Consider the following 16401-nt stretch of genomic DNA (forward strand, 5'->3'; position numbering starts at 1 on the left):
GGAGCATAGCCTCTGGGATTGAGACAGGCAGGTTTAAGGCTGTGTAGGAAAAGGGGCCCACAGGCCTTCTAGTTTATTAAAAAATCTCTAATCAGTATGCACGGATTTAGATTTAGTCATTCAAACCTCTTGGTTTAGGTAGAATTTAACCTTAACACAAAATTGAAAAATATATCAGCTTAAGGTATGACATTGAGAACCTGTTGCATTTATTATATGATCATCAAAAGAGTCAATATTTGGTGTAAAAAAAATGTATTTCTCTTGCAGACAACAAAGTGAGAGCTATCTTTGTGCACGCACAATACTTAACACTTAATGTACATTCTTGCACTTAATGTTTATGACAGTCTTGTGAAGTTCCATTTTACACATTAAGAAATGAGGGCCTTGGTGGAATTAAGGAGTTTGTTCAGGTTCGTATAGGTAACTGAGAAGTGGCAGAGCTGGGATTTGAATCTTCATATGTGCTCTATTCATAGTGTGCTCTCAAAGTATTGGACTTTGTAGGAATTTTTTTTTTTTTAATTGGGGGCAGGATGGAGAGTGATAGATGGAGAAGGAGAGAGAGAATCTTAAGCAGGCTCCATGCCTAGCATGGAGCCAGACACCAGGCTTGATCCCACAACCTTGAGATTAGGAAATGAGCCAAAATGAAGAGTTGGACTCTTGACTGAGCCACCCAGGTACCCCTGTAGGATTCTTAGTAAAAACTATATTTTCATTATTTCTATTTTAAAACTTCTTTGATGCTATGTGTTTCATTAATATCCATTTTGGTTTCTACCTATTTTGATGATACTTGTGGAAAGCATCTCAGTTTTTCTACATTTTTGTTTTTTATGTTTTCTCTCCAGTGAGTGTTGAGAAAATGTAAGGTAGGAAAAAATTAATATCCTTGTTCACTCTCCAGTACTCCTCCTCATTGTATTTCAGCTCTGTATCTTATTATTAATTTGGGCTAAGATGTCTATTTGCTCTATTCCTGACTATTTTGTATTATATCTCTGAGTATCTGGACTTAAAAATGGCCAAATTCTTTCTCTCCTTAATTCAACTGATGTGCACAGACACACATTTTTGAAAGGAAATTTTTAGGAACAAACTAAGGGAAAATGGTTCACAACAAAGCAACAGTGGAATATACAGAACATGAAAATGTATTTTATAATAAATACTATCTGTAATTAATGAAAGGCTAAACAGACTTACTTTTACAGTCCTACATATCCTGCCAGAACTGTGGAGAAAATGGTATTTTCAAAGTCATTGCTTTTCATTGTAATCTGTAGCCACTAGCAGGAAAAGGAAGGAAATTTTTTCTCCTGTCCTTTTAATAAATAAAAATTCCCTAAGATATGATATTTAATTTCTTCCTGATTGGGCACAGTGGAAAGAACATGGGCTCTGGCCTCACAAATTTTGCTTCAGATCTTGGCAGTCACTAAAAACAATCTTCATCAGATCTGGTGTACATTAAATGTTCATTTCTTTTCCCTCCTATTTTTGGAAAGGGACATAGAATGGTATGTATAATAGGCTTTGGAATCATAAATCCTTGCTTTTTCCCAAGTGGACATGGATAAGCCATTTGTAACTTCTGAACCCCAACCTTCTTTTCTGTGATAAAGGTAATGAAACTGAGACGGTATGAGACATACAACTAATGTATGTAAAATGTCACATAATGCCTGACAATTGTTTTTCCCAAACTTTGTATATATTTTGATTTAAATATCTTTTTGTAGATTTTACATGTAAAATGAGTATCAGATACCCAGTGAAATAAAACAAATTCTTCAAAATGAACCCACTTTAAAAATATAACCTACTTTTTAACCTTGAAGTATAATAAAATTGGTATGCTTTAATTTATATGAGTAGTGTGCCACAAGAGTGAGCCTGGGTCTTGTTTAATATTTTAATAATAAAATCAAAGAATGTTAGTGATGGACAGACACTTCTCTTCTTTAGTTAAATGAGTACTTGTCTATATTAGAGAAGCTAAGTATCTTTCCCTAAGCCGTACAGCTACTCCGCAAAAAGAGGCACTAGAACCTAGATCTCAGTTTAATTCATGAAATATTTATAGAGTTTCTTTGGCAAACCAGGCAGTGTGTTAGACCCAGGGGAAATTATCCTAATTCTCAGAGAGCTTATAGACACTTGAAAGCAGATAAACATTAAATTTAACAAGGTAAGTGCTGTGACATAGGTGTGCATAGGATGCCGTAGAGCATAAAGGAAGGTCACTGTTAGTGGGGAAGTCAGTAAATTTCCTTGAGGACTTAAAGCCGGAGTATATTCTAAAGGATTAATAATTAGTTGAAAGAGTTGGGCGGGGGAAATAATTAGAAGAGTTAATGCCTTATCAAAAAGAATCTGTTCATGTTCAGTTCCCTCTCTTTCAAATAATTACTTTTATTAGTGACCCCAACAGTATTGTATCACCCTTCCCTCTAAGTTTCTTTTTTTTTTTTTTTAATTTTATTTATTTATTTGACAGAGATCACAAGTAGGCAGAGAGAGAGAGAGAGAAGCAGGCTCCCTGCTGAGCAGAGAGCTTGATGCGGGGCTTGATCCCAGGACCCTGAGATCATGACCTGAGCCAAAGGCAGAGGCTTTAACCCACTAAGCCACCCAGGCACCCCTCCTTTAAGTTTCTTTTCTTTTTTTTTTTTTTTTTTAAAGATTTTATTTATTTATTTGACAGGCAGAGATCACAAGTAGGCAGACAGGCAGGCAGAGAGAGAGAGAGAAGCAGGCTCCCCGCTGAGCAGAGAGCCCGACGTGGGGCTCGATCCCAGGACCCTGAGATCATGACCTGAGCCGAAGGCAGAGGCTTTAACCCACTGAGCCACCCAGGTGCCCCTCCTTTAAGTTTCTTAATATCCTCACATCTACTCAGATTTTTTGTCACTTACCTCACCCAGTTTCCATAGTTATGCTTTATATTTTTTCATTTTTCTTTTAATTTTCATTTTGCCTGTCACTATTGATCTTTAACATTTTCTTTTTCCATGTCCAAACTTTCCTCCTTAAACGATTTAGATTATATACCCCCTTATTAATAGTCATTCCATCACAAAAACCTTCCATTCCATAGCCCTCACCTGTTTTAAACTTGGTAGAACCTAGCCCTTTCCTGCACCCCTGCCAACCTCACCCCCCAGCTGAATATTGCTAGAGAATGTCAAATGATCGTTCTTATGGACTCCTCTGACTCTGAATTCTTGATCATAGATCTCAAATGGCAGTCAGTTCTAGAGTCTTTGCTTTTTTTTTTTTTTTTAAGATTTTATTTATTTATTTGACAGAGATCACAAGTAGGCAAAGAGGCAGGCAGAGAGAGAGAGAAGAGGAGGCAGGCTCCCTGCTGAGCTGAGAGCTGGATGTGGGGCTCATTCCCAGGACCCTGGGATCATGACCCGAGCCGAAGGCAGAAGCTTTAACCCACTGAGCCACCCAGGCGCCCCTAGAGTCTTTGCTTTTTGACTCACAGTTAACTGAGCCAAGCATCTTACGTCTTAAATCGCTGAGTAAATAGAACCAGTCATTTGAGAGTACCTTTTTGTACCTTCAGATCTCCCAACATGTGTCTGCTTTGTACTTGACCCCTCAATTTGTTCTTCTGTCATATTGGAAGTGTTACTATTTCTATCAAAAGCTAGTTCGTTTCCCTCTGTACTGGATCTTGTCTCTTAACTATTCAAGGACTGTATATTTCTTAACTTAAATATCTCTGTTTCCTCACCTCCTATTATACCCTCAGCCTATGCCTTAAACTTCTATTTGTGCCATTCCAGAAACTACTCTTGTCAAGGCCGTCAGTAACTTCTTTATTGTCAAATCCAAAAACTCTTCCTTTTTCTCATTTTAACCTCTCAGAGCATTCAGCCCTGTTGACTACTTTCCTTTTCCAAAATATTTCTTTTGGTATCCATGGTGTCTGTTTCTCTTCTTACCTCTTAGGCTGATAATTCCTTTCCTGTTAATACCTAAATGTTGGAATAGCAAAGGGCTCACAGTTCTGGATCCTTTTCTCCTTTGCATGTATACTCTTTCCTTGGTTGATCTCATCTAGCCTCATAGCTCTAAAAACCATCAATATGAAAGTAACATCTGAATGACTAAAACAGCTGGTTTTTCCCTTGGGCTCGAGGCCTATATATCACATTATCTACATAATATCTCCACTTGGTTGCCCTTGTGCACTCTCCCATCTGTTCTTCCCGTAGTCTTTGCCATCTCAAAAAAATGGTACCATCAACTCATTTTCTTAAGCCAAAACCTGGGAATTCTTCTTAATTGTTAATTGCTCTCTTACCTTCGTACCTTCATACATCTCATCAAAAACAAATCCCATTGCCTCTGTTTCTGAATATATCTTTAAAGTTGTGTGCTTATCTTAACAGTTTCACATAACTGTATTCTAAACTTTGAGATCGCATGAGGAGATGGAAGTAGAAGTAGAAAAAGAGTAGGCAGTTTAATTACCTATGATGGAGTAACCATGCATGTTTGTTAAAAAAGTGACACACCACTGAGAACCCCCAGTCATTCAACAACTGTTTAAAGCTTACTATATACCACATATCATCACATCTCCCAACATTTCTGCTTTGTATGTATTTGAACACAAAATCTGTTTTTTTGTTATATTGCAATTGTCACTATTTACTTTCTAACTTGGTCTTCCTGCTTCTATTCTTAACATATATTCATTCTCCATGAATGATCAAGAGCAGTATTTTTAAAACAATCCCGGAATGCCTGTGCTTACAGTCTTCTACTGGCTTCCCAGCATATGTAAAATAAAATCCATACTTCCTAACAAGACTTCCAAGGCCTCAAAGGAAACATGGTCCATGAATATCTCTGACTTAATCCTATAATACCAAACTTACTGCTAATTTCTATGTGTCTTCTCTGACATGTGTATATGTGGTTTTTTGGGGTTTTTTTCCAGGCTCTTTTTCATTCAGTCATTTAGCCCAAATGCCAACCCTCAAAAAGGTGTTTTCATTCATAGCTTCTGATATACTAATAATATACATCCTCCACCACTTAACTCTGCCACATTACCCTTTTTTGTTTTGCTTTGCACAGCAGTTACAACTGTTTACATTTATCTTGTTTGTTTCAGTGTCCTCTTTTCCCATTCTCCTCCAAAGTAGTAATTTCTGTTAGTGCTTGTACCGTGTCTGACATATCCATTGCTCTCTGCGTAATACCTTAGAATAGTGCCTGGTTTATATATTAAGCTTTAAATAAATAATTGTTGAGGGGTTCAGTGGTACAACTTTTTAACAAACATGCATGATTGTTTCATCATAGTAGTTTGATTACTGACTACATTTTTTTCACTTCTCATTCCTGTTGCCATTTCCTAAGAGGTTAAAATGCTTGTACTCTGCTAGTCTGTTGGTTTTTAAAAGAATAACTCCTATTCCTGAAGAGAATTTGACCTAATACTTAAGGATGACCCAAGTCCTCTGGATTTGTGTACATCTTAATTATTAGTTCATTTTTACTACTTCTAGTTTGGGTTTCTTTCACACTCCCTTTCACATTCTCCCATTTTCACATTGGGTTTCCTACCATTCAGTTATGAAACAACTATGTAATTTTTTTTAAGTTTTTTTTTGTTGTTGTTTTTTGTTTGCTTGTTTTAGTAATCTCTACACCTGAGATGGGACTCGAACTTAGGACCCTGAGATCAAGAGTTGCATGCTTTTCTGACTAAGCCAGCCAGACACCCCACAACTATTGTAACCTTTAAATAATTGTGTTAAAAGTCATGTTGAGTTATGTAGTTCCTATTATCTGAGTATGTGAGTGGTCTCTAAAGGAAATTTTTAGAAATATACCTTATGCTGATTAGACCTTCTGGTCTGAAAATGAGAGTGGGTATAATTTGATGATATATGTTCATACTCTTTAAAAGCAGATTATCCATTGCAATATCAAGTAATTATACTCATGTTGGGAGAGCCCATTTGCTTTCCCACAATTCCATTTTATTTTTTAGGACAATATACTAGAAGAACAATTACGAATGCATCTTCACTGTTGTTTGACACTTTGTGACTTCTGGGAGCCAAACATTGCAATCGTCACCATTCTTTGGGAATATTTTAGTAAGAACTTGGTAAGTCAATAGAGTATGAATTTATTCCAGGAATTTGAAGAATTTGTGTATATGTGAGAAATGTTTTTATGGTTTAATTAAGAATAGTTATCTGTAGAGCATTGGCATAAGGGAATGGACATTTGTGTCCCTTTTTTCTTAAGAGTGAGAGTAAGCAAAGTAGCCAAAATTGTACTAGAAAGATATTTTTTAAATTCTCATTTATTAACATTATCTAACAATTACTGATTGCTTGCAACACATTGAAAAGTTAATACTATCCTGAATGAGACATAGTCTTGGCTTTTGAGTTGCTTATAGGCTAGTGGGCAGATACCCATACATTACGGGGGGAAAACTTCCATTACTGTGAAATGCCAAAGGGCAGAGTATTTGACCCAGTGTATAAACTTGTGGAGACTTTGGGACGTTGTAATTTTTTAACTGAGGAGTGCATGGAATTTATAAGTAAGAAGAAAAGAGCATTCAGGTAAAAGGAACATTATTATGAACAAATGTATGAAAACATAAAAACATGATCTTTTCCTACCATGTTCAATAGTTCTGAATGATAGGTTTGAGATGACTATGGAGAGAATATATAAGGAAAGTTGGTAGACAGGGTAGTCAGGGGCCAGATTATGTGCATGTTGAGTTATGATTTATTCTGGAGACATAGGATACCAAGGATGTGACATATTAGGTATGTGTGTGAGAAAGTTTTTTCTGAAAATTGGGTGCCAATTAGGAGTCCAATGTAAAAATACATGCTAATAATGCAGTGAATGAGTAACATAGGGTTTAGAAAGGAGAGGCTAAATTAGGAAAATAAAAATTTTAAATGTAGATTTATAGAATTTAGTTACCTTTTATGTGTTGGGAGAAGAGGGAGATTTGGAATGTTCGGTTTCTGGGTAAATAGTGAACCCCTCAGTCAAGATAGAAAAAGGAAATGGGAGATTTATAAGTAAATTACTAATTTAGGTTTATATATAATGGAGCTTATGAAAAATGAGAAAAATACCTTTTTTTGAAGCATAATTTCAGGCTGATTAGAGAAATGACCCACCCTAGGTCTGAGGTAACATGTATAATGAGTCTGTAGTGTCTCGTCGTATCTGAAAGCAGGGAATATCAAAGTAAGCTGGAGTCCTGTCAAAAGGACACAGAAGCCAACTTGAGGGAGCTCCCATTGCCCTCCTGCTGGGTAGATTTGAGCATAAGAAAGAATAATGACTGCTGTGGATTAAAACCTATCAAATACATTTAAATCCTTGAGTGTATGACACATTTAGAAAAGTTACTATTTAAAAAAAATGCTCATTATTCTGAAAATTGTAAATAAAAGATAAATATAAACTATATTTTAGAGTAACCAAATTTCTAAGGAGCTAATTGAGAAGTAATGATAGAATTAGAACATCACTATTTGTACACCTGATGAAATAAGGTATCTGGACAGTGATCATCAGTGACGGCTAAAACTGTTCAGTGAAAGTCTGGTGGGGATGACTCAGATGAATAGATGAGGTTGACAACACGCCCAGTCTTAACATTACAAAAGGAATGACACAACTTAATGTCTCTCTTTCCTAAATTGGATTAGGCAGTGCCCAGTGCCACCAATGGAAGATTCTTATCAAAAAATTCCACTTGCATGACTGTGATCAGTCCTCTAGATACAGCTACCAATTTACAGAAGAGAGAGGGGATAAAAGAATACATTACATGACACTAGGGAGATATAAGCAGCTAAATAGAGATTGGAGAAAATTCTACACAATAAATGACCTGATATAAAAATAAATGGTATGACATAAATGCTGGGAAACTTTGAGAATAGAAGAGATGAAAGAATTCTTATTTACTCAGACTTGAAACTTTATTTATTTATTTATTTATTTATTTATTTGCTTTTAGAATAGTCCTTTCAGCATCTCTTGGCTTCCTTTGAAAGGCCTTACATATATCATTAAGTCACCCTTGTCAATGCTAGAAATGGTGAAGACCTGCTGTTGTGATAAACAAGATAATGACCTGTATAAATCCAGCAGTAGTTTCACCATTTTCCTTTGCATTTTGGCAAAAGTTGTTAAGAAAGCAATGAAGAACAATGGCCCTCATCCTTGGAAACAAATCAAAGGAAGGTATGCGGCATGTCTTTCTTTGTCATGAATGTTCACTTTGGAGAAGCATTACTTACTGTTGGTATTTTTTTTAGTTAACTTGTGGTTGGAAGTCTTTGTGGTTTATACATTTAAAATGTATTTCTTAATGTATACAGGACAACAAAACATGTAGCCTTTGATCCTGCCAATCTGTAACAGGAACAAACTTAATATCTATAACTTGTAGAGGATTTGAGTTTATTTATCTCATCTGTCCTGAAGATTAAAATTCCATATATTAAATTCAGGGCTACCAGAGAATGTTTTTCTTGCCAAAATTAATTATAATGTTATTATATAACTCCGTGCATAAAGTTCATTCAAAATTATAAAAATAGAAAACATCTCCAAATCATACGTTGGCAGGTAATGGAGTCAACCTATAAAACTTGGTGTTCTTTGAGTCTAGCGGTCCCATAGGCCCTGCTCCCTATGAAAACTAACCAGAGGATAGTAGGATGAAATAACTTGATTGTTCTCATTTGGGGAGTATGCCAAGTTTTCATTTCTGGCATAGTAAAATAAACTTTTGGTCATATTCATCTGTTCCCTCTTTTTGGAGAGTTTTGCTTGTTAAATGGGTATGAGTTTTAATTGTCTTCCCTTATTCTACTTCATTAGCCCTTTTCTAGCTCTCTTTGTACCACTTGCTTATATGATGGGAGCTCTTGCAGCAGAGTAAGTATACCTTCATATTCTAGATAGGGACTTCTCAGAAATCACTAAATGAAGTTCCTATTTGATTCCCGTATACTGCTTGCAAGATTATAGTGATAATAGTAAGACTGGTTTTAGAGTATACTTTTTTTTTTAATGGTAACTTCTTTGTTAAGCCTCTGAAAATTATGTGGCTCAAATAGGTTTTTCTTTGGTTCTGTGTGCTTTTTTTTTTTTTTTTTAAGATTTTATTTATTTGACAGACAGAGATCACAAGTAGGCAGAGAGGCAGGCAGAGAGAGAGGAGGACACAGGCTCCCCGCTGAGCAGAGATCCTGATGCGGGGCTCGATCCCAGGACCCTGGGATCAGGACCTCAGCTGAAGGCAGAGGCTTAAGCCACTGAGCCACCCACGCGCCCCATGGTTTGTTTTTGAATCTTAAATCATTTTGTGAAAGACATGATACTCAGAACTTTATCTAAAACAAATCACTGGAATGTATACAGTAACAATTCTTTTTTTCTAATTCTGATCCTTTAATTGGTGAGAGAAAAGTATGTCAACTAGTAAATTATATTAACACAGGAGATTTTTAAACGGTTAGTCTTGGACATTTAAACACTAACCATTTTTTCTTTATCGGTAGGTAAAAATATTTTCCAGCACTTTGATTGTCTTAGATGTAACTATAACAAGGGCAGGTCTTTGTGAGGGGTAGAGGAAAAAAGAGTTTAAGGAAAATTGTATAAAATTGCCCTGTTAAGATTTCTTTAGAGCACATCAAATTGTACCGAAAGGAGCATATATTTTCTTTATTTGTCAATAAAAATTTAAAAAGAAAGGTGATTAAGAGTCTAAAAGAAAAGGATAAGCCATGCACTATATAAAAAGAACATTTCTACTGTCCTGCGGGGAAGACCACTCAATCCTTTTATTTAATCATATGTGGTTGCTGCATCACTGAGAAATTTAAAGCTATGGGCATTCTGTGAGTCTGTTTTCAAAGTAGAAAAAGTGACATGGCAGCATCATAATAAAGAATTAGCTAAATTTAAAGTAATGAAACTGTCATGAGTATTGAATGAAATGTTATTCTAAATGATTGATATTGATGAATGAAAATTTTATACAGGAAATTTTTTTATGTTTTGCAGAATATATTCTAAATTCCATCAAAAAAGAATGGAAGAACTGACAGAAGTTGGTCTTCAGAACTTCTTCAACCTTTTTCTACTGTTAGCAGCTGTTGCAGAGGTGGAAGATGTAGCAAGTCATGCTTTAGACCTCCTAAATTTCCTCAAGCCTTCCTCTGTAACATCTTCCATCATTTGGAAGGGTCAAGTGGCGTTCCTCTTGATGTATACCCAGAAAAATCTGGACATTGATGTTTTGGCTGAGAAATTTTCAGGTGCTTTCCGAGAGAAGGCAAAGGAATTCTTGGTATCTAAGAATGATGAAATGGGACAAAGAAAAACTCTCTGGATACTTCTTTCCATCTATATTGATGGTGTTCAAGAAGTGTTTGAGACTAGCCATTGCTTGTATCCGTCACATGAAAAACTGCTTAATGATGGATTTAGTATGCTTCTGCGAGCTTGTCAAGAGTCTGAACTTAGGACAGTACTGAGCTTTCTACAAGCTGTTCTGGCCAGAATCAGGTATGTTTTCCAATAATATACTAATTCATTGATTTATTTTATGTCATCACCTATGTTGATTCTATCTTAAAATTTTCCTTTTGACATACTCATGAAATCCAAATGAAGAGAGAGGAGTTGGTTTTACTGCTGCAATGGCATAAATCAGTACTTTTCAAACTATTCCTTTGAACAGTAGTTCTTTAAGAAGAAAGCTCATGTGCAAACACATAAAACTAAATGCAGAGCACCTCCAGTGCAGTCCCACATCAATGCTTCTTCACCCCCGCCTTCCATTCCTACCTCTCCTAAAAGAGTATTATTATCCAGAGGAATGTTTCAGATATTCTAACCAAGACCTTGAGCTCAAATCTGAGGTGGCTTCTACTGAAACATGCATTTTGGGCTCATAAGGAGATTATGACCACATTGTGCCATTAAAAAAAAAAATAAAAAATAAGTTTCTTTAAATTATTTTGCTGCAGAGCTGTAGCCTCAACTGCTTAAAATACTTCCAGCTGAAACTATTCTGAGACACAAATATGAGTGTTGTATTTATAACACCAGTCACCCATATAAAACTTAATGTTTTCAGATCCACTTAAGATGGATATACCCAGACCCAAATAATAATGGAAAAGAATAGTAGTTATGATATTCATTGCTTTTAAGGCCCTTTTCCCATATGTTTTATCTTTGGAGTACATGTTCTTAAGAAGTTAGGTATTACCACTCAGTGTAGTTAGTCACTATCACTGAAAAGTTTTGTAAAAGTTATGTGTGGAAATACGATTTTTTTCAAACCATGTCTAAAGTTAATGAAGAGATTGTTTCCCTCTTTCTAATACCACTTTACAAAAAGTAGTATCTGGTTATCAAAGGTAATTAGCTTGACAAATTTTTTAAGTTTGGAGAATTTATTCACTACTAATCTTAATTAATAATTTACTTAATTTGCTTTTTGTTGGGCTATGCATTCATACTGATTAGTCCATAGGTTTTCATTCTTCATTAGGTATTTTGCCATTTTTAGTATTTGCCTGCCCCCATCAGTTTAAGTTCTAAAGGTTTAGCCAAAAAAATAAATAAAATAAAATATTAAAAAAAAAAAAAAAGGTTTAGCCAAAGTTCTTGATCAGATGATCATCCCTTTATCCCCCAGAGTGAGCCATATAAAAGCAAGAATTTTAAAGCTCTCAAATTTTGGGATAGATGGGTAGATACATAAGTAAATGAATAACCAACAGCATTAGGAGACACTTCTATAAATTGTGGATCTTCTCTGTGAACCACATTTGTTTTTAGTCTAGTAGATTTTACTAACAGATACTATACTTTCCCAAGTATTCATTTTGTTAAATTTTTAAATAAATGTTAATAGTATTTCTCCATGTTTCTTGGGCAAAATTAGAAATTTCTGTATTCTGGGACCACTTTTTGTTTGTTTGTTTATATTTATCTGAATATACAGAATATAAGAAGGAAGGAGGGACCTGGTGTACACCATGCATATTAAGGAGCTACAGCCCCTAAGTTTTATGGGTAGAGGGGTAGAAACTGAAGCCGGGAGTGTGGGCATCCTGAGAAGAGGCAGTCATGGAAACCAAGGGGCAGAATCCATATATCTTTCTGCCTATTCCACTGAAAATGCACATTTCCTTTCAAACACCTTTATGATTTTATTGCTTCTTACCTAGGGTTTTGTTTTGTTTTGTTTTTTAAAAACAAGGATTCATATCCTACAAACACTATTGTAATTTTTGAGTGAGAAGTTATGGGGAATCTTTTTTGGTTGTTAATTTTTTTTTTTAATTCCAAGTGCTATATATTTTCATCATTAAAAAATATAAATAAGGTATAAGGTGACAAGTAAAAGTTTCTTTTCCCCACCTTTACTTCTTTATTCTCAAGTTTGGTTGTTCTCAACAAGGGGTGAGTTCCTCACCCAGGGGACATTTGGCACTGTATGGAGAAGTTTTTGATTGTAACAGCTTGGTCAGGCACTGCTACTGGCAACTGCTGCTAAACATCTTACAAAGCACAGGATAGCCTACGCCACAAAGAATTATCTGGTCCAACCTCTGAAGTTGAAAACACTGCTTTAGGGGCACGTGGGTGGCTCAGTCAGTCGAGCATCTGGCTCATGATTTTGGCTAGGGTCATGATCTCCTGGGTCCTGGGTCAAGCCCGGGTCCAGACTGGTGCTCAGCAGGGAGTCCAGTTGAGAGTCTCTCTCTCCCTCTCCCCCACCCCCATGCATGTGTGGCTGCATGTATGTGTTTGTGCGCACACGCACACATGTGCGCACGCACTCTCAAAAATAAATAAATCTTTAAAAAAAAAGAAAAAGAAAACATTGCTTTAGTTTTAGTCCACAGAAGTATAGTGGTTTCTCATAGGATCTTCCAGATTTTTTTCACGTAATATTTCCTAGGTAGATTTGTATGTTAGTATATGGAAACCTACCTAACTCCTTTTAATAGCTACTTAATGTTTCATTATGTGGTTGTACCAAACTTTATTTAACCCATACCCTAATAATGGGAAGTTATATTGTTTACCATTTTATGTTATTGTAAACGCAGTTCTATTTAACATCTTCATATGTGCCTTCCCTGTGTACTTGTGGAAGTATATCTTTAGATTAATTCCTAAAAATGAATTGGTGTATGTGCATTTAAATGTGGATAGATATTACCAGATTTCCTACAAAAAAAAAAAAAAATTTGTGCCAGTTTTTACTCTCCCTGATAATTTAGGAGAAAGCCTCCTTGTGAAATGGAGCATATTTAGAAAATACTCATTCTCAAATAAGAAATTTGTTAAAAATGCTCATGGAAATGTGGTAATAGAAGAATAGAACTTATTTTGGAAGTTGGAGAGGCTTTAAAAATGGAAATCAAAGTAATAAAGGAAGAACTTCTTTTTCTTTTTTGTTCATTTACTAACTTCTTTTTGTCCTTAAGCTCCTACCTAAAACTGTTTTGCTCATTCTTCAAAAATGATAACTAGAAACATGAGAATAACTCTTGCATCCTTTTTTTTAACTCTTGTATTCTTAAAAAATGTACAATTTACAAATACTATCTCATTTATTTCTTTGCCAACCTTGTCATCCCTGTTTAGAGATGAAGAAATGGAAACATGGAGATTTTTTGTGATTTACTGAAATAAATTTCAGTATCACCACTCAGACTCTACCCATCCATTGCTACCTTCTTACACTATCTTTGTAATAGTTTACAAATAACTAAACAGAAACTAACCATACACTATATCTTTTATAAATCCACAGGCAATTAAATAAATGACACCTGCAAACTGTTATCCTAAAAGTGTTACCACTATTCATATATACTTCTGTGTGCTTTTTACCCTTAAAAAAAGGGTAGTTGCTTTCTGGTTACTTTTTATTTATTTTACAAGTTAATGTATTTTTTTTTAAAGATTTTATTTATTTATTTGACAGAGATCACAAGTAGGCGGAGAGGCAGGCAGAGAGAGAGAGAGGGAAGCAGGCTCCCTGCTGAGCAGAGAGCCCGATGCGGGACTCGATCCTAGGACCCTGGGATCATGACCTGAGCCGAAGGCAGAGGCTTTAACCCACTGAGCCACCCAGGCGCCCAAGTTAATGTATTTTTAAATAAGTCATCAGTTGGAAGAAATGAATCACAAAGAGGTGTGGAGACAAGTAAATTGTGTTTTATTTACACCAGTTTATCTTCGATCTGTTATCAGCATCATTTCAGCCATCTAAATTTCACTTCTTAAAATAAAAATAAATTTTTGTTCTTTAAATTCAATTTAGTAAAATCCTTCAGCATTAAAGCCAAAGCTGTTTAAGAATTTTGGAAAAATCCTGCTTGCAAGTATCTTGTAAAGTATGAGGCATCTTTGTTAATCATGGGCGTCACTAATCATAAATACAAAAGTAGGAATCAAGAGGGCATATTTAAGATTGTCAGTTACATAAGGTGAAAAGCAAGTTTACATTTATATGAGAAGTTTCTTTTAACTAGATTTCGTATGGGTTTGTAGTTTGCTGTCATCTGGAGCAGGAATAAGGAGTGTGTTCTTGATCTGTAGGGCAAAGCTATGGGGAAAAAACACTGAAGTTTATATTGATAACATTTACTTTCTTGCACAAATGTTTGGTTTTAGTTTTGTTTTATGCTGCTCAACTATAATTAAAAATAGTTGTTATAAGTGAATGTCTAATCATGTATCATTTCTGTTGCCATAATCATAGAGCATTTTTAACAGAAGTATGAGGTCAGTATGTGAATCAGAATGGCCGCAGTAGTGTGGGAGGTCTTCATTAATGATGTCCTCGTGTAGGCACTGCCATCTCTTAAATTTCTGAAGCTTGCATAGTAATTTGCACACAATTCTTTGATGGAACGGACTACAATGTATAATAAGAGGGACTGGGACTTGGCTGGTTTTGTTTTATTTCATCAGACTTGGGGCTTCCAAGGCAGATACTGTCAAGACAGACTGGCTGTTGGTTTGGGATCTTTTGGGGAAGAACCCCAGAGATCATTCAGGATTGTTACCTTGAAAAAAAAAAAAAGAAGGAAGGGAAGCAGAAAGGAAAAACACACAAAAAAGTCCTTTAGATATTTGATCATAGAGATGTGTTCCTAATTTCTTAACCCAAAATCTGGAACTTCTTTGAGGATCTTTTCATAGGAGCCTCTAGGTATGCTATAAAATTAGTATTACTTTTATAATACTATTAAAAAGTTCAGAAATGTTTTGGATAGTTGATGAAGACTAAAGCATAGGCTTCCCCACTCCCTCTTTTAAGAACAAAGCTAAATTCTTCGAATTTTGGTTTAGATAAGGAAGATGGGTTACATAGATTGATGATATCTATTCCTGGCTGCATCCCTGACAAGAAAAAGAATGAAATACTTTACCTTAGCAATCTCTTCTGTTTTCAAACTCAGGTGGGAATAAGGTACCAGTCCTTGCATAAATGTGTGTGTAAGATGTGTGCGTGTGTATGTTGAGCTGGATAATAGTTTTATAACTGTATGACAGAGAAATTATAGGTAGGAAGGAACTAAGATCACTGATTAAAGGGAGAAGCAGCTCCCTCTAGGCTGTTAAGAAATAATAACTTCATATGCCACTTTCTGCTAACTGGAGCTGATGGCTCACCAGAGCATTCTTTATTGCTGATTAAGTAGCATTATGAAAATACTGACTCGGTTATGTTAACTAAATGCCTCCATGTTTAAAACTTCGAATGTCAAACAGTTTTAGCAGTCATCTTTAACATTTCATATTACCTTTCTGGAATCACATTTCTAGTTCTCACTTGCTGTTATTTGAGGTTAATATAAAAATGGCAGCTTTCATTTGTGGAGTTAGGTGTAGCCAAAAGCTTTTCTTTAATTATATCCATTCATGCTGCTATAGTTAAGGGTCTGTCAGCATTTCCATTATAAACCTCCATTTTCAGGTTTTTATAACACAGCTATGAAAATTAGCTCTGGGCAAAAACTTGACATACAAGGCCTCATGAGATTCTCCCTCCTCCCATCCCCCTTTTTCATTTTTACTGAAGTAAGGGTGAGTGATTTCAAAATGCCTTTTGGCATCTGCAAATATCATTTGGAGTTTAAAAAGAAACAATAAATTTTCAGGCTTTGTACCTGTTTGTTCTACCACTTAAGGGAGGTTGTGGACTTATGAATTTAAGCCAAATGGATATTGATCAACTGACATCCTATTTTGTATTAAACAAGAGCCTGGTTTCAAAAGAACTCTAAAAGGCAGTTGAAAACTTGCCTAAAATGT

General features: G+C 35.5%; 1 protein-coding gene across 1 annotated transcript in view; it reads left to right on the forward strand.

Moving 5' to 3' along the window:
• MMS22L (MMS22 like, DNA repair protein) overlaps positions 1-16401 on the forward strand; it is a gene marked incomplete at its 5' end in the record, with an annotated part of 123969 nt that overhangs the window by 33291 nt on the left and 74277 nt on the right. The window contains 3 exons of the mRNA XM_080806338.1: positions 6032-6151; positions 8051-8277; positions 10111-10614. Coding sequence (XP_080662464.1) covers positions 6032-6151; positions 8051-8277; positions 10111-10614 — 851 coding nt within the window. The remainder of the gene's footprint in view (positions 1-6031; positions 6152-8050; positions 8278-10110; positions 10615-16401) is intronic.

Source organism: Martes martes (assembly GCF_963455335.1).
Source record: "Martes martes genome assembly, chromosome: 6".
Taxonomy (NCBI): domain Eukaryota; kingdom Metazoa; phylum Chordata; class Mammalia; order Carnivora; family Mustelidae; genus Martes; species Martes martes.